Below are 23,180 nucleotides of genomic sequence, written 5' to 3'. Positions count from 1 at the left end.
CACATATTTTAGAGAAAGGGCTTCCATTCTGTCTGTCTTTGTCTGGCCTGTTCTTCTCCTTGTTTGCCCAGCTTAACTAATCTGAGACAATGCTGGGTTTCCCTAAAGTACTATGGTGTAGAGAGGATGTGGGCTTTGAGGTCAGAGAGAAATGATATGAATCTTGGTTTTACCAGAACTTAACTTTACCTACCTTATGATCTTGGCCAAGGTATCCCCTCTTGAGATCTGTTTCTTCATCTATAAAGTGGGAGATAATAGTATTTTTCTTATAAAAATTAAAGTAGGCTGGGCACCGTGGATCACGCCTGTAATCCCACCACTTTGAGAAGCCAAGGCGGGTGGAACCACTGAGGTCAAGAGTTCGAGACCAGCCTGGCCAACCTGGCGAAACCCTGTCTCTACTAAAAATACAAAAATTAGCCGGGCGTGGTGGCACGTGCCTGTAATCCCAACCACTCGGGAGGCTGAGGCAGGAGAATTGCTTGAACATGGGAGGTGGAGGTTGCAGTGAGCTGAGATTGTGCCAATGCATTCCAGCCTGGGTGACAGAGCAAAACTCTGTCTCTTAAAAACAAAAACAAAAACAAAAAAAAACAAAACTTAAAGTAAATAATAGCTTGTATGAAAATGCTTAACATAATAAGTGATCACTTAGTCACATCTATCTTCCACTTCCTATGTGACAACATCTGGAATTTCCTATTGCTTTTTCTCCCTTTTCTTTGAAGGATTTTGGTCTGGTTGGAAATACGTTAAAAAAGAAAAGGCAGATTTCAAAATGAAATGAAAATATATCTCATCTTATCTCTTAAGAGTTTTCAAGGTAATACCAAACTTGTTAGAAATACAGTGATTTTGAAGTGAGAATTTCTCAGTTTCTTTCCTTTTATTCATCTTTTATTTTGTATACTTTTTAGAGACTGGGGTTTTTATTTCTAAATTTTAGTGCCAAACTATAGGATACATCACATCAATACTGTGTATGTTTGGTTAATGAATAACCAGTCTTGATTACTGCATGGTATTGTAATAAAAATCCATTTGCTTTTCTGTAGTTTATAACAAGTCTTCCTACATTTTGTCTCATCTGGTGCTCTTTCTAATAGCCCAGTGTGTGTTATCTTCAGGTTACCCTCACTCAGGTGAGTAATCTCAGGGTGACTGGTTTAAGGAATCATCTCAAGATTACATAATAGTTTTTTGAAATAGTGTTTAGAAATAAAAACAAGTTTATGTGGAGACTTATACCTTTGCTACGCATAGCTACAAATTTAGCTCAAAGCTCTATAGCAGTTCAGTTTTTCCAGTTACATTTCAGAGATTATGTGTTACAGGCCAAGTCACTGCTTAAGAGAACAAGCACCCACAGGTCTTCTAACTGCGAAACCTATGCTCTTTCTAGTGTATAATCCTATTCCTCTATTTACCGTCTTTGGAACCCAGCTTAGTTTCAGGTTAAAAGTCTTTGAAGCCTCTAGGTCTGACGGTTAAAACCTTGTGTCAGGTTCTCACTTTCCATAGGTGTTTTCAGTAGTATAAAAAGGCAGATTTCAAAAGGCTTTTTTTTTTTTGGTTAAAAGATTACTATTGAAGGGATCTTTAAAAAAACAATTAAGAAGGGCTGGGTGTGGTGGCTCACGCCTGTAATCCCAGCACTTTGGGAGGCCGAGGCGGGTGGATCACGAGGTCAGGAGATCAAGACCATCCTGGCTAACACGGTGAAACCCCGTCTCTACTAAAAATATAAAAAATTAGCTGGGCTTGTTGGTGGGCACCTGTAGTCCCAGCTACTCAGGAGGCTGAGGCAGGAGAATAGCATGAACCCGGGAGGCGGAGCTTGCAGTGAGCTGAGATGGCGCCACTGCACTCCAGCCTGTGTGACAAAGCAAGACTCCGTCTGAAAAAAAAAAAAAAAAAAAAAATTAAGAATATTTCTGATATTATTTAGAGAGATAGATTCTGTGCTCTACAAAGATTAGTTTTTGGAATAAATAGGTCAGTTACTTAAACATATCCCTAAAATTGGTTCTTTGGCTTGTATATTTTGAAGTCAGTGGCTTCTTGTTCCTGGTTTTTAGCTGACATTCTTTTGGCATGCTTTACTAGTTGAATAGTTCCTCAATAAATACTTGCTGCTGTACAACATGGAAAAAGATAGGGGCAGTTCTAGAGATAAAGGATACAAGTATTTGTGTTCCAATCCATGCAGGTAAAAATGACTAAACCAGAAATGTAAATGAGGCAGGCCAAACCAGAAGATTACAAGATTAAAGAACAAGGGCTGAAATTCAGGCCCAGCGCGGTGGCTCACGCCTGTAATTCCAGCACTCTGGGAGGCTGAGGCGGGCAGATCACCTGAGGTCAGGAGTTTGAGAGCAGCCTGGCCAACATGGCGCAACCCTATCTCTACTAAAAATACAAAAACATGAGCTGGGCGTGGTGGCACGCACCTGTAGTCCCAGCTACTTGGGAGGCTGAGGCAGGGGAATAGCTTGAACCCAGGAAGCAGAGGTTGCCGTGAGCCGAGGTCATGCCACTGCACTCCAGCATGGGCAATAGAGCGAGACTCTGTCCCCCCGGAAAAAAAGAACAAGGGCTAAATTCAAGTCAACTTTTCCCTGTACCCTAAGAAAAATAATTAGGCCGGGAGATGTTTGGCTAAGTGAGTAGGCATTGTTCTGTGATGGTCTGAGCCCCCGACCTTTCCTCTGGATGAATGCTCTCCCAGGTAATGAAATGACTTCACTTATTAATACATAGGTACACAGAGTTTAGGTAGATGTGGAATGAATGGGGACTTGCCCCGTCTGCCCTTGAATGTATTTAGTGGTTTATGTGAAATGTACCTTTCAAAGTTGTCTATATGTTTCATACTCTGGGGGTGGGAATATAAATCATTGCAGCCTTTTTGTAGGGCACTTTGGCAGTACTCATCAAAATATGCAATGTGCAGATGCTTAGCCAGCAACTCCGCTTCTATGAATCTAGCCAACAGAAATACTTGTAGAAGTGTGCAGCTATAAATGTCCACAGAGGCTCAGAGCCTCATTGTTTTTAATAGTGAACAGTTGGAAACCAAATAGATGTCTGTCAATAGGGATGTGGCAGAATTGTGGCATGTTTATATGGGTATAGAAAGTATGGAGGAACATAGACCAAACTGTTGGTAAGAGTTATCTCTGGATGCAGGAATAGGTAGGGGTTGATGGGTACAGGGTCTCTACTTTGCATAATTTTGGGGCCACTGTTCACATAGAACATTTGCGATGGAGTGGTGCTCCTCGATTCGTTTAATGGAGAGGGTTTGGATGTGCTTTTGCTTTTTATTTAACACGTGGGTATATTACTTTTCTTTTTCTGCAAAGAGCACTTATTAATTTTATAGTTTTTTAAATTGGCTTTGTCCGCTTCAGTAGTCACAGGTAGCTACCTGACCGAGAAGCCGACTTGGGAATTACTGTTACTCTTGGGTGATACTGTCACAAAGGGGTTGAAAGTACTTGTTAGCTGTATATGTCAGAATTGATTAAAGAGAACCAACTATTCTTATACAAGGGATGGTATTGTAGTTAATTATGAAATTTGGAGAAACTCATTTCTGTCTGTCGACACTATCTCTGTTCCATTTAGACTTAGAGACTTACATGGGCAATGCTTGACTTTTTGCATTCAGCACAGAAAGTTAAGTAATCCACTGTGATAAAATATTAACTAAATTTATATGACTTCTTGACTGCTGTAAGTAGAGAATATTTATCATATAAGCACCATTTTCCTGAATTTTTTGTTACTACATATTTTATCTTACTGTCAATATTGTGTAAAATCTTTGAAAGGAAAATGAATACTGTGTAATAGTTAAACCCATTCATAGGTTGCAGTAGAGTGTCAGCCAAATGTGTCATACATCAAATCTTCAGCAGCTTTTGCATAATCCAGGAGAATTTAATAATAGTTGAAGTTAATTTTGCCAGTGAAATGTAGGGAAAGAAAAATGTTTGAAATTTAAATTATTCAGATAGCTAAATTCTTAATCCTAAAATTTAAACCCCTTAATTCTGTCTGTAGTGTTATATCAAGACTTTTTGATAGTCATGAAACTGAGTAAAACTTTATTCAGATTACTTAAAAACAGCTTTTCCTGTGGTTAATAACACCTTTATTTTGAACAGAGTACTCTTAAGCAACTTATATTGTGCTGATTAAAGATTTAATCTGTGCATATTTTTTACCCTGTTGTTCAGTCTTGATAACTGTGAAATAAACCATAATTAAATCACAAAAGTCATCTGCCTCTTTTGTTTCCCTGGAAATTTGGAATTTTTTTTAACAGAAAGTTCTGCTAATGAAAATTGGGAAATTGGAGACATATATTATTTTGACTGTGTGTCCTCTGTCATTAAAGATGGAATATACTAGCTGGGTGTGGTTGCTTATGCCTATAATCCCACCACTTTGGGAGGCCAAGGCAGGTAGATGGCTTGAGCTCAGGAGTTCGAGACCAGCATGGCCAACATGGTGAAACCCCGTCTCTACTAAAAATACAAAAAATTATCCGGTCGTGGTTGTGGGCACCTGTAATCCCAGCTCCTTGGGAGGCTGAGGGAGGAGAATCGCTTGAACCTGGGAGGAGGAAGTTGCAGTGAGCCGAGATTGTGCCATTGCACTCCATCCTGGGCAACAAGAGGAAAACTCTATCTCAAAAACGAAAAAAAAAAAAAAAAAAAAAAAGAGCTGGGCGTGGTGGCATGTGCCTGTGGTCCCAGCTACTCAGGAGGCTGAGGTGGGAGGATCGCTGGGGCCCAGGAGGCAGAGGTTTCAGTGAGCTGAGATCATGCCGCTGCACTCCAGCCCGGGCAACAGAGAGACCCTGTCTCAGGAAAAAAAAAAAAAAAAATGATGGAATATACCGATTTTTACTCTAAACAACAACTTTGAATTAAGTTTTTGTGATTTTTAGAAACATCTAGATAGGAGAGATGCCAGAATTTTTAGAAATTCTAGATGAATGAGGAAGTATGCAATTGAGGATTGGTTTACAGATGTGATTGTGTGGACTTGAAAGGGATCAAGGTGAGTGTGCTGTTGAATTTCTCTGGCCAGAGCACATATATTGGACATTGTTATTTAACAGTTGCTCAGATGACTCCTAGTTGGTTAGTCACGGTAGTTGATAGGAGTCGTTTAGAGAACAACCCTGTCCCTTGTCTACAGATTAGCAGTCATCAGCAGCCAGACCAGGAGGTGTGTGGGAGGTGCTCAGGCCCATCCTGGAGTCCAGGACAGAGTCAGCAGTGCTTGTTGCCTGCAGTTCAGAAAAGCCTGAATTACTGTTCCACCGCGTGCCTGCGTGCGTAGCATGAGTGTGTGTGCGCCGTTACCTACACCCTGTGCTGCCTGAAATTGATAGTGCTTTTCCTGTTCGGTGGTTTGTCCTATTTTTATTTTAAATTGTCTTGGTAAATTTTAACATCAAGTTGAGATTACTTATGAGTTGGCGGAGACTGGCTAAGATAAGTGGCTAAGGAAGACAATAAGAAGAAAGGTGGGCTGGATAATCCAGCATTCTGGAAAGCCATAGGAGAAATCCTAAGGAAATAGAAAAGGCAAATCTTAAGCTAACAGTTAAACAGACAGATATAGCACTAGAGAAAATGCTAAGACATGGCTTTCCCTTGACTTCTCTCAAATATTTCAGATGGAGGGTGGCTAGTTCATGGCCTTTTTGGCTTGTTTCTCCTCATTTGGAGAGATGGCAGCCTAATTTATCTCTCAGAAATGTAGGACTTCCCTGAAGGCCGACTTGCTTTCATTGTAAATAATCAGCTACACATCTGAAAGGGTTTCGGTGGAGGAGCACTGGACTGAGAATTAGGGGATTAAGGTTCTGCACGGCCATGTCCTTCAGTAACGATATAACCTCAGATGTGCCTTTAGATGTACAGGAACCCCCTTTCAGATCTGAAAAATGAAGGGTGGGAAGGTTTCCAGGGCCATTTTACTGTCTAAGCTGGTCTTGAGGCTGCATTTAGTGCATAAGATCAGGGGCTAAAGGCCAGGCGTGGTGGCTCACGCCTGTAATCCCAGCACTTTGGGAGGCCGAGGCGAGTGGATCCCAAGGTCAGGAGTTTCAGACCAACCTGACCAACATGGTGAAACCCCATCTCTACTAAAAATCCAAAAATTAGCCTGACGTGGTGGTGCACGCCTGTAATCCCAGCTACTCCAGAGGCTGAGGCAGGAGAATTGCTTGAACCTGGGAGGCGGAGGTTGCATTGAGCCTAGATCGCATGCCACTGCACTCCAGCCTGGGTGACAGAGTAAGACTCTGTCTCAGAAAAAAAAAAAAAAAAAAATCAGTGGCTAGATTTTGGGAAGCCTCCCCTCCATGCAGAGCCCCCTCATTTCCTGACCGTCTCCGTCTCTGTCATGGGCACCCATCACAGTCATCGTACGCACATCCCCACCCTCACTGCCCTCCTTTGCGTAGCCTAGTGTCTTGCACATGGCACGTGGCCAATACATTGTTATTGAATGAATGGATTTTATGTACTCTTTGGAGATCTCCTCTTGCCTTTCTTTCGTGCTGGTGAATTTCTTAGATCACCATGTTGCCTGTTGTAGCCTAGCAGGTATCATGCTAATTCTGTAGACCTCTTTTCCGTGGTTGATATTGTAAGTTAAATTTCTGTTCGTAAAAAATGTAGCCATTAGATTAACGTTTTCTATTTTTGTTAATGCTCTTTCGCAGGGGTCTTGCTCCTCAGAACAAACCAGAATTGCAGAAGGTGATGGAAAAAAGAAAACGAGACCAAGTAATAAAGCAGAAGGAAGAAGAAGCACAGAAGAAGAAATCCGACTTGGAAATAGAGCTATTAAAACGGCAGCAGAAGTTGGAGCAGGTAAGGGGGATTGGCTGGAAGCTGTCTTTTTTTGTTTTTGTCTTGACGAATGTTGGAGTGTTGGAGCGGGCAGGATTTACCAGACGTGCCAGTGTACACATTTATGCTATGAAAGAAATATTGGAGACAAATGTCAGCAAATGGGGTCAAATACGTTCAAGGCAGGGACAAGAATCCTACTGAGGACCTAAAAGAGATCCCAGAGGCAAAAGCAAAACAGGGACATGGCACTGAATTCACACAGGGTGCTGGAGTAATTTAATGAAATTCACTTTCATGAAGACTCCAGAGCAACTGCGCGTTGACCCCAGGATTTGTTTCCTTAGCCCTGTCTTTTCAATTCTTGTCATCTCGTGGTCCTGTTTGCAGTGACAGCCAAGTGGCTTCTGTTTCTGTGCACAATTCCCCAGACTCTATCCATCCATTTTTTTAAAAGTGGGGGACCAGGAGAAAATTTCTTCTGTGGGGAAGTAAAGTTGTCAGGGACTTTGAAAAGAGAGAGGAGTATTTTGAAAGGCTGCTTGGTTTGTAAATAATTTTTCCTTTTCTGAATGTCATTTAGCTTGAACTTGAGAAGCAGAAATTGCAAGAAGAGCAAGAAAATGCCCCCGAGTTTGTGAAGGTGAAAGGCAATCTCAGGAGAACAGGCCAAGAAGTCGCCCAAGCCCAGGAGTCCTAGGCTGAGGCTGCACCAAGACCTCGTGTGTCACCCCACAGCTGTCTGTGGGTGCCTTCTCAATCTCAGGGCAAAAGCCCCTGGAGAATGTTCCAGCCAGCAGAGAATTTTGACTTGCAGTAGGATTTGGTTTGATTTTCCTACGATCTGGGTGGATGCCTTGCCTGTGACAGTTGCAGTTCCTATTCGCCAAATGAAGGGCAGTGCCCCGCACATAAGTTGGAATGGTGGACCTGTGTTCAGAGACTTAACAGAACCAACAAGCAAAACAAGTGAGAACAGGAAAAAGGAAGAGGACACTGGAATCAATTCTTGAGAGTTGCACTACTTGGTTTTTCTTCCATTCCAAGTTTAGTGGGACCCAGAGCCTTTTTTCTTTTAAAAGCTAAAAAAAAAATGTTTAATTCCTCTTTTTGTTATCTGTTAGATAATTGAGATCACCTAGAAATGCGTTTAATCTGTTCACTCACTGTAAATTTTGAGGACCCAGAATTTTCTTGTTTAATTTATACTTTCACCCCTGTTGCAGTTAACACCGGAGAAGGAACGTGAATGTCGAGCACAGCCACTACCCTTGTTGGCACTAAATTTAGAAATAGGGTGAGAAGTTTAAAAGCCCATCTTGATTTTATTTTCATTCCTTTTGGTTCTCTGTGTAATAATAGCAGGCTACATAGTGACGTTCCAGTTCCAAGAAGGTACATCCTGTCCATTCATTAATTGCTTTGATTACTAGGAGGGTTTCTGTTCAGTTTTGTTTTTAAATGTCTTGCTGATCTAGTTCTTTCAGGTGGAATAACCTTCCAGTCCTTTAGAGAGTGGAACTAGTCCATATAACCCAGCTTCAGTAGCAAAAGTAGAAGCCGCCACATATTTTCATTTCTCCAAGAGGAGTGTGGGGAAGGTTCCCATGACCAGCTGGGCGGTCAGGATTTCTCTAGGCGTTCTAATGTGAAATAAGTGTGGACTGCTCTCAAGGAGGCTTCATCAGAAGATGTATAGCATTTGAATGTCTAATGATAATGAATATCATTAGAATCCAAGCTTTGAAAATTTCTGATTAATGCTCATATATTTCTTTATCTTTGTTTTTTCTTGTGAAGAAAGACTTTCACCACTGTCTGAGTGATGATGCTGTTGATAAGGATGATGTCGATGACTACTATATTGCATCTCTCAGGAACAGCTGATGGGAAGGGAGGGGCTGCTGAGTTCCCTTGTTCTAGCTAGCAGCACGCTCCTCAGAGAGGGGGCCGAGTTACAGACAGCAGCCGCATTCTCATGCAACATTAGTTTTAAACTGCTAGTGTGGGCATCGGTACCTTTTGCCTGGGTGGTACCGAAGAATTGTTGAGGATTTAGTATGCTCCGTAGAGACAGTTCAGCCAGTCATTTCTGCATTGGAGAGACTTCTCATACTTTCTTTGAAGACTCTTAGAAAGCTGGATCCAGAGCTTTTGAATCCTTAATTAGCATAGTAGAAATTAGCTTTCTATGGGAATGCTTTAGTGTTAGCAGTTGACAATTAGGCCCATATTCAATCTGAATGGGAACAAAAGTAAATGCAATGATAATATACTGCTAGTTAGAGAAACATGTTAGTTGATTATACCTGAAATGGATTATTTATCTCATCAGCAAGTATTATTTGAATAAAATGAGAAATGCTTAAGAAAAGTTGTTGCTCTATAGTAATTTGGTTTCGAAGAATGGAATGGTAACTATTTTTTTCCATCGTTCTTTTGAGAGAAGGAAGTGTGATGACTGATGATCTTGAAAAGCCCATTTCTGATTGCACATTGACTGCAATTCTTTCTTTGTGTCTGTGGACTAGCGATGCTGTTTGTAAAATGAAGATTCGGGACTGGCTCATATCTTTTTATCTAACTAGATGTCAGATCTTGAAATCTGTATTCTCAAAGCAATTCTGCCACTTGATCGTATTCACAAGGGCCCTGGTAGGCTCCTTTAGAAGGACCAATTCTGTTCCTAGAGCTTAACTAGAATTCATTCTTCACTGAAAAAAAAAAAAGTTACTTAAGAAAGCATTTCTTTCCTAATCTCATTCAAATCTGCAGAATTATTAGTAATTAGTAATACAAAATCTGGCCAAAAGGAGACTTGTAAATAGCGTAAAGTGGTGTCTTATGCTAAACGGTGGAATGTATAGGCAGAGAAGCTCTTTGAAGTTGTCAGTTGAGCTGGGCTCACAAGCCTGATTCAAACAGGCTGTCAGTCTCCTCTCACCCCTTAATACTGTGCAGCCCAAACTCCTAGGACTCTTGAACATCTGAGCAGTTTTGTGCTTTGAGCCACTTTTTGACAAAAATGGCTCCATTTTTCCACAGCGTGGTTTTCTTAAAATAGTTTAATGTTTTATAGTCTCATAGTAGTAGTGTTGCTTTCTAAGCTATAACAGTCAACTTTATTCTTCTACTCTGAAAAATCTTGACTTGTTTGAGTGTATATAATATATATAAAGGGAGCCTTAATGGATTGGTTTTCATAATTTAATATTTTTTGTATTTGCTCTTGTATAATTGTTTTTAACGGAAAGTATTAAAGAATTGAGGGTGGAATTCTTAGAACCAAAGTTATTCTTAATAAAAATCACCACATGCTTGGACCATGCAACCATGTTTGTCTGATCTGTTGAAGGTGGGCATCTGGAACAGAACGGGGCTGGGTTCATTACAAAGGTGAGAGTTGGTTCCAGGGTCTCCCTTTTGATGACTGGTCCTCATTGACAACCTTGCCCCCAAATCACTTATGTCCTATTGCCTTGTGGCAGTCAAGCTGACAGTTTATCATATCAAACAGAGTCATCTCAGGTATTTATGGCACTGTAAATTACACATTGCAGTAGACCATATGGCCCTTTAGCAGCAGCCGTCAGTCAGTCCTCAGCTCAAAGTATTCTGCATTTTAGATAGCTTGGTAGGACAGTGGGAGACATGTTTTGGGAAGGGCCATTGTTCAGTGCGTTTGACCCCAGTACATACGGCATGTCTGAAGTGTGATTATGAGGTTTTTTTGGCTTATTCAAGTACATTAATGTTATTCCTCAAAGAAGTTACTTTGGAAAGGTATACGCCTGATTGCATTATACTACTGGTTAAAATACTTTGGAGATTCAAGTCTCTTTATAATTATGCCTTTATTTTTCAACCACAAATTATTACTCAGTTTGATCACCCAACTTCTAGTGTCTTTGGACTCTTTTAAAATATTATATCTACTCAGGAGAGTAAACATTTACTATCTCTAAGGTTATACCATGAACTCTAAAGCCAGTGCAGAAGACAGATCCCAAAAATCATTTGAGGAGTAGCTGCATCCTTGGAATAACTAGGCAGTTTGTCCCGGTGACTGTGTTGAGGCTGTCAATCCATTTAATTCGACCACTTCCCCAATCTCTCTCTCTCTCTTTCTCTCTCTCTCTCTCTCTGTGTGTGTGTGTGTGTGTCTTTTACAGTAGTGGTAATAGATTTGAAAGAAGACAGGGCAATTAAAGTGTTTAGTAAGATTTAAAATACTGTAGGACAGCTAAAAGAAGTTTTAAAATAATACTACCCAGCATACATTTCCTAGTATAATAAGAGATGAAGTATTTTACTTCCAGGGTCTTCGGATAAATAAAATCTTTATGAGCTAGCCTAACAATCACAGTTTCTACTTCGTTTTGTCTCATGAGGAAACATAGTCTGATTATCAACTGGGGATCCTTTGAATATCTTCCCACTTGCCCCTAGATTTTCTACCAAGATGATAATTAGCACTTGCCGTGGCACAAAGGGCACTCGCTCACTCATTTATTGAAAGCGTGTTCATTGCTACTGCAGTCCTGCTACTCCTAGAAACCCTCAAACTATATATGTGCATGTGTGTCTAAGTGTAAATATGTATGCACACATTTGCATTGATGTTTATTTTTATATCTATATAGAATATCGTGAGGTCAGGCCAGGTACGGTGGCTCACACCTGTAATCCCAGCACTTTGGGAGGCCAAGGAGGGTGGATTGCTTGAGGTCAGGAGTTCAAGACCAACCTGACCAACATAGTAAAACCCCGTCTCTACTAAAAATACAAAAATTAGCCAGGTGTGATGGCACGTGCCTGTAATCCCAGCAACTCGGGAGGCTGAGGCAGGAGAATCACTTGAACCTGGGAGGCGGAGGTTACAGTGAGCCAAGATCACGCCACTGCACTCCAGCTTGGGTGACGGAGCAAGACTCCGTCTCAAAAAAAAAGAATATCATGAGGTCACATTGATACCTCCAATCCCAACCTAGTAGCATGTTCTTTTCCCCCTTCCCAAATTTGTCACTCCCTCCTCCGACAGTGACAACCCTGGCTTCCACTGTCTCCACTCATTTATTTTCTCAATCCCCTGACCTTCGTCAGCCGCTTTCACCTCCCAGGCACTGCCTAGTGGCTTTGTGACTGAATTAGGAAGGAAGGGAGAAAGAAAACAAACAGCAATTTTTCTTGAGCGTTTAAACATGTATTGCTAATTAAATTAATTAAATCTCCTCAAACAGCCTAAAGTGCGGCTATAGATTGAGTATACCTGATTGTTTGAAACCTTGTAGACTCCTTAAACATTATGTCAGCTATACTTGAACACAATGGTTAGCACATTTTAAAAATAACTTACCCATTTAAAAAATCAAAATCAAGCTTTATGTCCATTATTACCGTTTTTGAGATAGAGTTTCTCTGTTACCCAGGCTGGAGTGCAATGGTGTGATCACAGCTCACTGCAGCCTTGACTGCCTGGGTCAAGTGCTCCTCTCGCCTCAGCCATCTGAGTAGCTGGAACTACAGTTACACACCACCATGCCCGCTAATTATTTTTTTGTAGAGACAAGGTCTCACTATGTTGCCCAGACTGGTCTGGAACTCCTGGCCTCAAGGGATCCTCCTACCTCGGCCTCCCAAAGTGCTGGGATTACAGGCATGAGCCACCATGCCTGGCCATTTGTCCATTAGTTTTATACTTTTAAAAACACTTTCCTACTACTATGACCATATTTATTTTATTTATTTATTTATTATTATTATACTTTAAGTTTTAGGGTACATGTGCACAATGTGCAGGTTGGTTACATATGTATACATGTGCCATGCTGGTGTGCTGCACCCACTAACTGGTCATCTAGCATTAGGTATATCTCCCAGTGCTATCCCTCCCGCCTCCCCCCACCCCACAACAGTCCCCAGAGTGTGATGTTCCCCTTCCTGTGTCCATGTGTTCTCATTGTTCAATTCCCACCTATGAGTGAGAATATGCGGTGTTTGGTTTTTTATCCTTGCGATAGTTTACTGAGAATGATGATTTCCAATTTCATCCGTGTCCCTACAAAGGACATGAACTCATCATTTTTTATGGCTGCATAGTATTCCATGGTGTATATGTGCCACATTTTCTTAGTCCAGTCTATCATTGTTGGACATTTGGGTTGGTTCCAAGTCTTTGCTATTGTGAATAATGCCGCAATAAACATACATGTGCATGTGTCTTTATAGCAGCATGATTTATAGTCCTTTGGGTATATACTCAGTAATGGGATGGCTGGGTCAAATGGTATTTCTAGTTCTAGATCCCTGAGGAATCCCCACACTGACTTCCACAATGGTTGAACTAGTTTACACTCCCACCAACAGTGTAAAAATGTTCCTATTTCTCCACATCCTCTCCAGCACCTGTTGTTTCCTGACTTTTTAATGATCGCCATTCTAACTGGTGTGAGATGGTATCTCATTGTGGTTTTGATTTGCATTTCTCTGATGGCCAGTGATGGTGAGCATTTTTTCATGTGTTTTTTGGCTGCATAAATGTCTTCTTTTGAGAAGTGTCTGTTCATGTCCTTCGCCCACTTTTTGATGGGGTTGTTTGTTTTTTTCTTGTACATTTGTTTGAGTTCATTGTAGATTCTGGATATTAGCCCTTTGTCAGATGAGTAGGTTGTGAAAATTTTCTCCCATTCTGTAGGTTGCCTGTTCACTCTGATGGTAGCTTCTTTTGCTGTGCAGAAGCTCTTTAGTTTAATTAGATCCCATTTATCAATTTTGGCTTTTGTTGCCATTGCTTTTGGTGTTTTAGACATGAAGTCCTTGCCCATGCCTATGTCCTGAATGGTATTGCCTAGGTTTTCTTCTAGGGTTTTTATGGTTTTAGGTCTAACATTTAAGTCTTTAATCCATCTTGAATTGATTTTTGTATAAGGTGTAAGGAAGGGATCCCGTTTCAGCTTTCTACATATGGCTAGCCAGTTTTCCCAGCACCATTTATTAAATAGGGAATCCTTTCCCCATTGCTTGTTTTTGTCAGGTTTGTCAAAGATCAGATAGTTGTAGATATACAGCATCATTTCTGAGGGCTCTGTTCCGTTCCATTGATCTATCTATATCTCTGTTTTGGTACCAGTACCATGCTGTTTTTGTTACTGTAGCCTTGTAGTATAGTTTGAAGTCAGGTAGTGTGATGCCTCCAGCTTTGTTCTTTTGGCTCAGGATTGACTTGGTGATGCAGGCTCTTTTTTGGTTCCATATGAACTTTAAAGTAGTTTTTTCCAATTCTGTGAAGAAAGTCATTGGTAGCTTGATGGGGATGGCACTGAATCTATAAATTACCTTGGGCAGTATGGCCATTTCATGATACTGATTCTTCCTACCCATGAGCATGGAATGTTCTTCCATTTGTTTGTATCCTCTTTTATTTCCTTGAGCAGTGGTTTGTAGTTCTCCTTGAAGAGGTCCTTCACATCCCTTGTAAGTTGGATTCCTAGGTATTTTATTCTCTTTGAAGCAATTGTGAATGGGAGTTCACTCATGATTTGGCTCTCTGTTTGTCTGTTGTTGGTGTATAAGAATGCTTGTGATTTTTTTACATTGATTTTGTATCCTGAGACTTTGCTGAAGTTGCTTATCAGCTTAGGGAGATTTTGGGCTGAGACAATGGGGTTTTCTAGATATACAATCATGTCGTCTGCAAACAGGGACAATTTGACTTCCTCTTTTCCTAATTGAATACCCTTTATTTCCTTCTCCTGCCTAATTGCCCTGGCCAGAACTTCCAACACTGTGTTGAATAGGAGTGGTGAGAGAGGGCATCCCAATCAATAGAAAAGGAGGGAATCCTCCCTAACTCATTTTATGAGGCCAGCATCATCCTGGTACCAAAGCTGGGCAGAGACACAACCAAAAAAGAGAATTTTAGACCAATATCCTTGATGAACATTGATGCAAAAATCCTCAATAAAATACTGGCAAACCAAATCCAGCAGCACATCAAAAAGCTTATCCACCATGATCAAGTGGGCTTCATCCCTGGGATGCAAGGCTGGTTCAATATATGCAAATCAATAAATGTAATCCCGCATATAAACAGAACCAAAGACAAAAACCACATGATTATCTCAATAGATGCAGAAAAGGCCTTTGACAAAATTCAACAACCCTTCATGCTAAAAACTCTCAATAAATTAGGTATTGATGGGACGTATTTCAAAATAATAAGAGCTATCTATGACAAACCCACAGCCAATATCATACTGAATGGGCAAAAACTGGAAGCATTCCCTTTGAAAACTGGCATATTTATTTTTATATTCTCCTACATATTCTGTTATACTCTCCTTTCTGGGCTTGCAGTAATTTTACCAAGACTAAAAGGAAAGAAATGCCCCCTCAGGCTAACTGAAGGAGCAAGATCTGGGTTCTTGACTGATTCTTAGGATGGAGGCTCTGGCGGCACAGTCCACGCTGCTGCAGTCATGGGCCATGGGCCCTGGACAAAGTCCTTTGTTAAAATTAATTCTTCCTTGCTTTGTCATGGAATTTTTAATATCTTGCCATGTCTTCTTTCATTTTGGAAACTTGGTGTCCTTCCCAGAAGTGGATGCTTTCATTTTGCATAGTCAGCCTGACCTACTCATTGTCTTGCCTTTTTATGATCTGTTGATCTTGTCCATTAGTGTAAGCGAAAACTTACATATGCCTGTGAATATCTCATATAACTAGGATCATTTTGAGATTTTGTCTAGTAGAACCATCAAGTCTGTGTGGTGAACGCTTGTCCCTGAGATATCTGGCTATTTATTATCTTTGGACATAACTGCTGGATCCTCTTTTATTTGTGATCATATATGATCAAGTGGACTCCTTTATTTGTATTTATTATATGTGACCACTGATGATGATTTTATTTTGTTTTTTTTGAGACAGAGTCTCAGAATTCTGTTACCCAGGCTGGAGTGCAGTGACGCGATCTTGGCTCACTGCAGCCTTGACCTCCCAGGCTCAAGCAATCCTTCCACCTCAGCCTCCCAAATAACTGGGACTACAGGCATGCACCACCATGTCTGGCTAATTTTTTTTTTAGTTTTTTTTGTACGGACAGGGTCTCACTTTGTTACATCTCAGGCTGGTCTTGAACTCCTGGCCTCAAGTGATCCTCCTTCCTCAGCCTCCCAAAATGCTGGGATGACAGGTATGTGCAACTGCGCCTGGCTTCTTTTGTCTGTTTGTACTATGTTTTTCTAGTTTATCTTGATTTTGTTTATTCCTATAAGGATAGCTAGAAACAAACACATGTCTATGGTTTATGAAAATGTATATTCTTCATACAACGTATAAAATGTCCACACATATATGAATAGTCCCTTAGCTATATCCTATAATCATCTTAATTTTGTATTACAGCTCCTCTTTCTCTTGGAGTCTCTATGAATGTGTGTCCCTTTATAGACTCACCTTATAATTTTCATCTCCTTTTTTGGATGCTCAGAATATTACAGCTTGACTGGTGGAAGTCCTTCAAGCTTATTCTTTTGTTTTTGTGGGGTTTTGTTTTTTTTAAAAATAAAATATTGCTTTTGACAGTTATGGCAGCATCATTACTTTGTTACAACAATAGGATGTTTGGGGCCATCCTAATTTTTTTTTTTTTTTTTTTTCTGACGCAAGACATAGGACTGTGTGCCTTTCAAGAAGCGCTGGTTTCTTTTTTGATGAAGAATAGAAACAGAGATGATCTGGCACTAGAGGTGCACAAGAGAGTTGCTAGTGGACAAAAGTGTCCTTGTACTTGTAGTAATGACAGAGCTAAAGAATGTGAACTCATCCTTGTTTTTCCATTTCAACCCTTTATGTGGTTCTACCTTATTTTTCTTATGAGATCTTATTAAACCAGAAATATTTCTATTACACTTACAAAGATTAGTTGCGATATTTTCTTTACAGATAAGAGTTATGAAAGGGAATTTACCAGACCAGTTACTGAAACACACCTTCAAGCAACAGTAATTTAACTGGCCCAATATTGGCTCAGAGAAGACAAATTGTTCAATGGAGTGGCATAAAAAGTCCAGAAAATGACTGACTTGCGTGTCAAAATTTACAATGATTGAGGTGGGATTTTATTTCAGATCAGTTAGGAAAGGATAAACAATTCAGTGAAAAGTTTTGGGGCAACTGGAACCAAACAAATATATATTCCTCTACGTAAGAATAATTTCCAAATTTATTAGTGTTCAGCATAAAAATAAAACTGTAGAATTATTAGAAGAAATTATAAGGGAATATTTCTATAATCCTGGTGTTGGAGGAGGCTTTCCTAAGCATAACATTTAGCCCAAAATCTATAATGAAGAAAACGGACAGATTTAACTAGTGAAAATTAAATGCTTTTGTACAAGAAACATATAAGAAAGGTTAAGTGTCACAGACTAAGGCATATTACATATACAGCAATACCTGGATTACATACAGAATGTCTGTAAATGTTAATCCAGTAAAAAAAAAAAAAGTATATGAGCAGGCAATTCACAGAAGATGGAATAAAAATTGTCGATCAACATATGAAGAGATGCTCACTCACTACTATCAGGAAAATGCAAACTAAACCAACAATGAGGTAACTTTATACAAATATTCACAAGACAAATATTTAAAAGACTGATAATAGCTATGGTTGGTGAGGATGTAGAGAAGCATGTATTATATATACAACATCAGGGGAAGTGCAAATTAGTAAAGCCAATTTAAAAACATATTTTCACATGCTCTAGAATGGATATAACAAAAACGATATACAAATACAAGTGTTGACTAGGATGTGGAAAACTTGAATCCCTTGTTTTACTGCTGGTGAAAATGTAATGGCATAGGTACTTTGGAAAAGTTTGACAGTTTCTTAAGGAGTTAAACAGATTTATCATATGACCCAGCAATTCCGCTCCTAAGTATTTACCCAAGAGAAATGAAAACATATAACCACACACAGAGTCTTGCACACAAATGTTTATAGCAAGATTATTCATAATAAAGTGTGGAAGAACCCCAAAGGTCCATGGATTGATAAATGGACAAGCAAATGTGGTATGGCCACACAGTAGAATATTATTCAACCATAAAAAGGAACAAAGTACCAATAAATGCTACAACATGGATAAACTGTGAAACAATAAAACTTAAAAAAGTGCACATATCTTTTGACACGCCAATTGCATTTCTAGGAATGTGACCTTAAGAAATATTTATGTGCATAGAGATTGTTCTTCAAAGACATGTGTGGCCAGGTGTGGTGGTGTGCACCTGTAGTCATAGCTACTCTGAAGGCCAGGGTGGGAGGATCGCTTGAGCCCAGGAGTTCCAGACGAGCCTGGGCATCATAGAGCAAACATTTGTTGGGCAAACATTTTTTGTCTCTAAAAAAGAAAAAAAGAAATATTTACAGCATTTATCATAATTTATCTTGCAAGCATCCTGCTTATCTAGTAGTAGTTTGCTAGATTAAGTCTAGTACATTCCCATTCTTTTTATGGACTATAATGCAGCTTTTAAAAGAACAAAATATATTATTATACATATACATAAATAAGGCTTTGAAGCTATACCCCATGAATATGTACAACTATTTTGTATCCAAAATAATTAAAAATAAAAAAATTATAAACTAAAATTCCTGAAAATAAGTATTGACCCAAATAGCCTATAAACTGAAAGAGAAAATGATATTTCTCTTAGAACACACTTTCATTTTTCTCCCTGAAGAAACCTGAAAACATTTATGGACAGACCTTTTTGTTTTTCTGTTTGGATTGACCTGAAATAAAATTTTTATTATCAACAACAAAAAGCAAGCTGTGGAACAATAGACATATGATCTCATTTATATGAAAAAAATGTTAAGTATTCATATCCATACATCTATACAAATGCTTGCAAATAGGACTGGAAGTTTACCCAACATATTAACAGTGGCTACTTCTAGGGGAGGGAAGGAATTTAAGGCCAGAAATAGAGTGGCTTCTGTATGTAATCTGCATATTTGTGATCTTTTTTTTTTCCCAAGACAGGGTCTCACTATCGCCCAGGCAATGAGTTGATCGCAGCCCGCTGCAGCCTCAACCTCCCAGGCTCAGGTGATCCTCCTACCTCAGCTTCCCGTGTAGCTGGCACTACAGGCACTCGCCACCACACCTGGCTAATTTTTCTATTTTTTGTTGAGACGGTCTCTGACTATCTTGCCCAGGCTGGTCTCAAACTCCTGGGCTCAAGCAATTCACCCTCCTCAGCCTCCCAAAGTGCTGGGATTACAGGTGTAAGCCACCGCGCCTGACCAATATCAGTATGTATTTAAAATTGTATACAATCAGAATGAGTCCCTGAATCACGAGTGTTTAAAACGGCATAAAAGCAAAGCTTAGAAACTAAGTCTGCTTAATACAAAACTATCCCTTAAATTCTAAACACTGTTAATTTCATAATTATTGACGTGTACAGTGAACACCCCAGGAAAGAATACAAGAGCGGTTTCAATGTTCCCCAAACATGCAGACCTATAGTTGAAATCATCGAAGGGAAAAAAGATCTAGCGAAAAAATAGAAGCTCTGACTCCAGAGCGGCACTGAGAAATGTTTCGAGCTTTTGCCAACCCCGTAAGGGTGGAACAAAGACCTGAGCTGGGGCTCCTCGTAAGTGACCCGAGGGGTGTAGGTTTCACCATGAAAACAGCATTGCCCTTTAGAGTTTTCCGCTGCTCCTGGGACTCCAGTGACTGTGGTTACAGTCCTCTGGTTTTCCTCCTATTGTTTTCATTGGCCGGGGTCTAAGCGACTTGGAAGTGAGGAATCGGGAGCTCTGTAATGAAATACTGCTACTCGGTGCGCGCAGGGCCCTGGGAGAGCTCCAGCTTGGCCAGTCAAGGTCTTCTTGGCAGATGTTCTTTCTTGGATGACGATGGAATTCTCTTTCCCTTCTCCCTTGATACCAGGTGGGGCCGTCATCGTATTACTAAGAGTCGATTTATTACTCTTTCCGCTCCTTCTGGTTGAATACTTGAGATAGACGCTTAGGAAAGGAGCTAGCCAAGCCCTGGAGAAATGCTGACCCTTTGGATTTAATTTATGAGGCCTAATAGAAGCCGTCACAGAGGCTGGCTAAGGGTAGAATTAGCAGCAGAGAGTAGAGGCTGCAGCCTCCCCTGCTGTGACTTCATGATTGAAGCTTGAGGTGCAATCTCATGGGGACCTCCTTGGTTGGTTGTCCGTGGTTATTTACTCATTTAAGAGGTTCCAGGAAATAAGGGCACCTGTGTTAGCCAGGTGCCAACAAACAGTGAAAGTAGCATGGTTAAAAACATTTACTGTGAGGCTGGGCACAGTGACTCAACGCCTGTAATCCCAGCACTTTGGGAGGCTGAGGCGGGCAGATCACTTGAGGTCAGGAGTTCAAGACCAGCCTGGCCAACATGGGGAAACCCCGTCTCTGCTAAAAATACAAAAATTGCCAGGGTGTGATGGTGCGTGCCTGTAATCCCAGCTACTTCTGGAGGCTGAGGCAGGAGAATCGCTTGAACCTGGGCGGCAGAGGTTGCAGTGAGCTGAGATTGCGATACTGCACTCCAGCCTTGGTGACAGAGCAGGACTCCGTCTCAAAAAAGAAAAAAAAAATGCCACCCAGGAGGGAAATACCTTACACAACAGGCTGTGAACCAGAATCAGGGTTTGGAGGAGCCTCCATTAGAGCTGATAGCCAGCCTATAAGCTCAACGAAGAAAAATTCACTGTGCAAAGTCACATGCATGAAGGGCATATTCTAGCTGCTGCAATGTGGCTTTAATTCAGTGAGTTGGTGCTTTGCTCTCTAGGGGAACTTGCTGGAGTTTGCTCTCTTTCTTTCCATTCCCTTTTCCTTCCTCAGTGATTTCAGTGTTTCTCAGAGATAAGCGGTCAGATCAATTAGGCACACGTGCTTACTGAATATGTTGACAAGATATCTCGCTAGAAGCTAGTTCCAGCACTGGAGGTGTTTATAATCTTGTTCAGAGATGAGACATTGCATAAGAGGTAATAAATAATAAGACATGAAATAAAATGCCACATGAATAATTCGAAGATAAGAACTATAGGAGCAAATTAAGAAAAGAAAATACACACACTAAATCAAATGGTTTTATTGTTAGATAGATGTTCGTATTAATCTTCTCCGAGGGAAGCCGTGGAAATTAATGGTTCAAATGATGTTTTAAATTAAATGTAAATTTTGTTTCTTCTTGATCTTCCTCTGTGCTTCCCAGACTGTTCTTCAAAAATATATGACTGAACAGTTTGAAAAGCCAGGTTTTTGTGAGTAGCAGTAATAGGACACTGGGGAGAGGGAGAGCAGGAATTGGGAACAGCAAATAAGCCTGCTGCCTCCCCGATGCACAGCTGCTTGCAGTGTTGCTAGGAAACACCTGTCGTTTATATCCAAAGAACTTCCTGAGGTGCTTGAGGTTAGGCTATGGTGAGTTTTGATTTGCGTCCTAGCATTGAAATCTGAAGACCTGTGTGGTTTGCTGTGGCGTAGTCAATAACAACCAAATGGCTGGCTGTCCCCATGCACCTGCTGTGGGTACCTGGTTGCAGGAATGAATGGGGCTCTGGGGAAGTGTGTGTTTCCTGCTCAGGCTGTGTGTTTATCCATTTTCATCACAATGCCCAGCGTTGGGAATACAATGCTGAGCAAAATCATATCAGCCTCTGCCTTTTTGGAACTTAAAATGGAGTGAGGAGACAAATATTATTCAAAGAATCACGGAAATGCATGTAAAATGACAACTGTAGTGAGTGGTACAAACAGAAGGGCAGGGAGCTGTGAGAACAGGTGCCTCTGCACCTAATGGCTAATGAGCAGAACATTAGTCTCCAGCCATTGCTGCTCTCCATGTGCCAGGCACCATGCTCAGTGCTTAACATTCGGGATCTAATGGAATTCTCACCATATTCCTATGGGGGAAACCCTGTTGTCATCTCTACTATAGAGGAGAGGGAACTGAAGGTCACCAAAGTTAAGTACACTGGTCCCTGCTTCTCCTTGGGGGTAAGTTCCAAGACTCCCATTGGGTGCCTGAAACCATGGATAGTACCAAACCCTTTATATATTATGTTTCTTCCATCTGATAACCAAGATGGCTACTGAGTGACTAATGGACCATTAGTGTAGACCTCGTGGATATCCTGGACAAAGGGAATGTTCCCATCCTGGGTGGGATGGGGTGAGATTTCATCACACTATTCTGAATGCCCTGCGATTAAAAACTTATGAATTGTTTATTTCTGGAATTTTCCATTGAATATTTTCGAACCGTGGTTGACTGTGGGTAACAGTCAAGCCATGGAAAGTGAAATCGCATATTAAGGGAGACTACTGTAACTGAACTGAAGGCCTTCTCCTCCAAAATTTCGCCCTCATCCACAGTCCCAGTCTTCGTAAATGGCACCACTTTCCATCCAGTCCTGTAATTTGGAAGTTTGGGAGTCATCTTTGACCCAGCCTCACCCTCCATATCCAATGGAGTTCTTTCCACTCCACCTTGTAAATATCCAGTGAATTTCTCCACTCCTCTGCAATCCCACTACCCATTTTAGAACAGCAGATTCCTGGTGGGTCCTCCTCTCACTTTTGCCTCAATCTGCTTTGTGCTCTCCAAAGAAGTCCAAATGATCTTTAGCAAAGGCAAATCTGACTGTGTTCCTCCCTTGCTTGAAGACTTCCCATTGATTTTAGGGCAAAGACCAAAATCCTTAACATGGCCTCCAGGCCCATCATGCTCTGGCCCCTGCTTGCATCGCCAACTCCTCTTGTACCTCTGCCTTTGTTCTCCTTGTTCCAGACTTACCAGCCTCCTCTCTGCTCCAGGGCTTTCCCACCTACCAACTGCCTTTCCTCAAAGTTCTCATTCTCCCCTTTGTGCTTAGTTAACTCATGTTGGACCCTTAGATCCCAACTTCCTTAGGGAAGCTTTCTGAACTGTGCAGAGCAGGTCAAATCAATCTCATAACACAGTTTTACTTCTTCTTTGCAACATTAGGTAAATTAATCCTTGTGTAATTACTTAATGTCTCTCTTATGTATATGAGCTACGAAGTTGGGTATAATATCTGCCTTGTTCACTGCAGTATTCTCCATTTAGGGCTTGGCATACAGTAGGCACTCAACACATATTTGTTGAATCAATAAGTGAACTTCCCAGAGTTCACATGGTCAATATATGGCAGAACCAGGACTCAAACCCAGTTTGACGAATATCAAAGTTTATGCTTTTA

The 23,180-nt window shown here is 40.7% G+C and overlaps 1 protein-coding gene across 15 annotated transcripts in view; it reads left to right on the top strand.

Moving 5' to 3' along the window:
- The window catches only part of FAM107B (family with sequence similarity 107 member B), a 254,614-nt gene extending 244,399 nt beyond the window's left edge, over nucleotides 1–10,215 (top strand). For all 15 annotated transcript variants that reach the window (XM_063709896.1, XM_063709897.1, XM_031015320.3 and 12 more), the window contains 2 exons: nucleotides 6,755–6,905; nucleotides 7,468–10,215. In XM_063709896.1, coding sequence (XP_063565966.1) covers nucleotides 6,755–6,905; nucleotides 7,468–7,584 — 268 coding nt within the window. In that variant the 3' untranslated portion in view covers nucleotides 7,585–10,215. The remainder of the gene's footprint in view (nucleotides 1–6,754; nucleotides 6,906–7,467) is intronic.
- The last annotated feature ends 12,965 nt before the right edge of the window (nucleotides 10,216–23,180 follow it).

This window comes from Gorilla gorilla, chromosome 8 (assembly GCF_029281585.2).
Source record: "Gorilla gorilla gorilla isolate KB3781 chromosome 8, NHGRI_mGorGor1-v2.1_pri, whole genome shotgun sequence".
Taxonomy (NCBI): Eukaryota; Metazoa; Chordata; class Mammalia; order Primates; family Hominidae; genus Gorilla; species Gorilla gorilla.
Note: the sequence above shows the minus strand (reverse complement) of the source record. Positions and strands in the feature narration are given on the sequence as shown.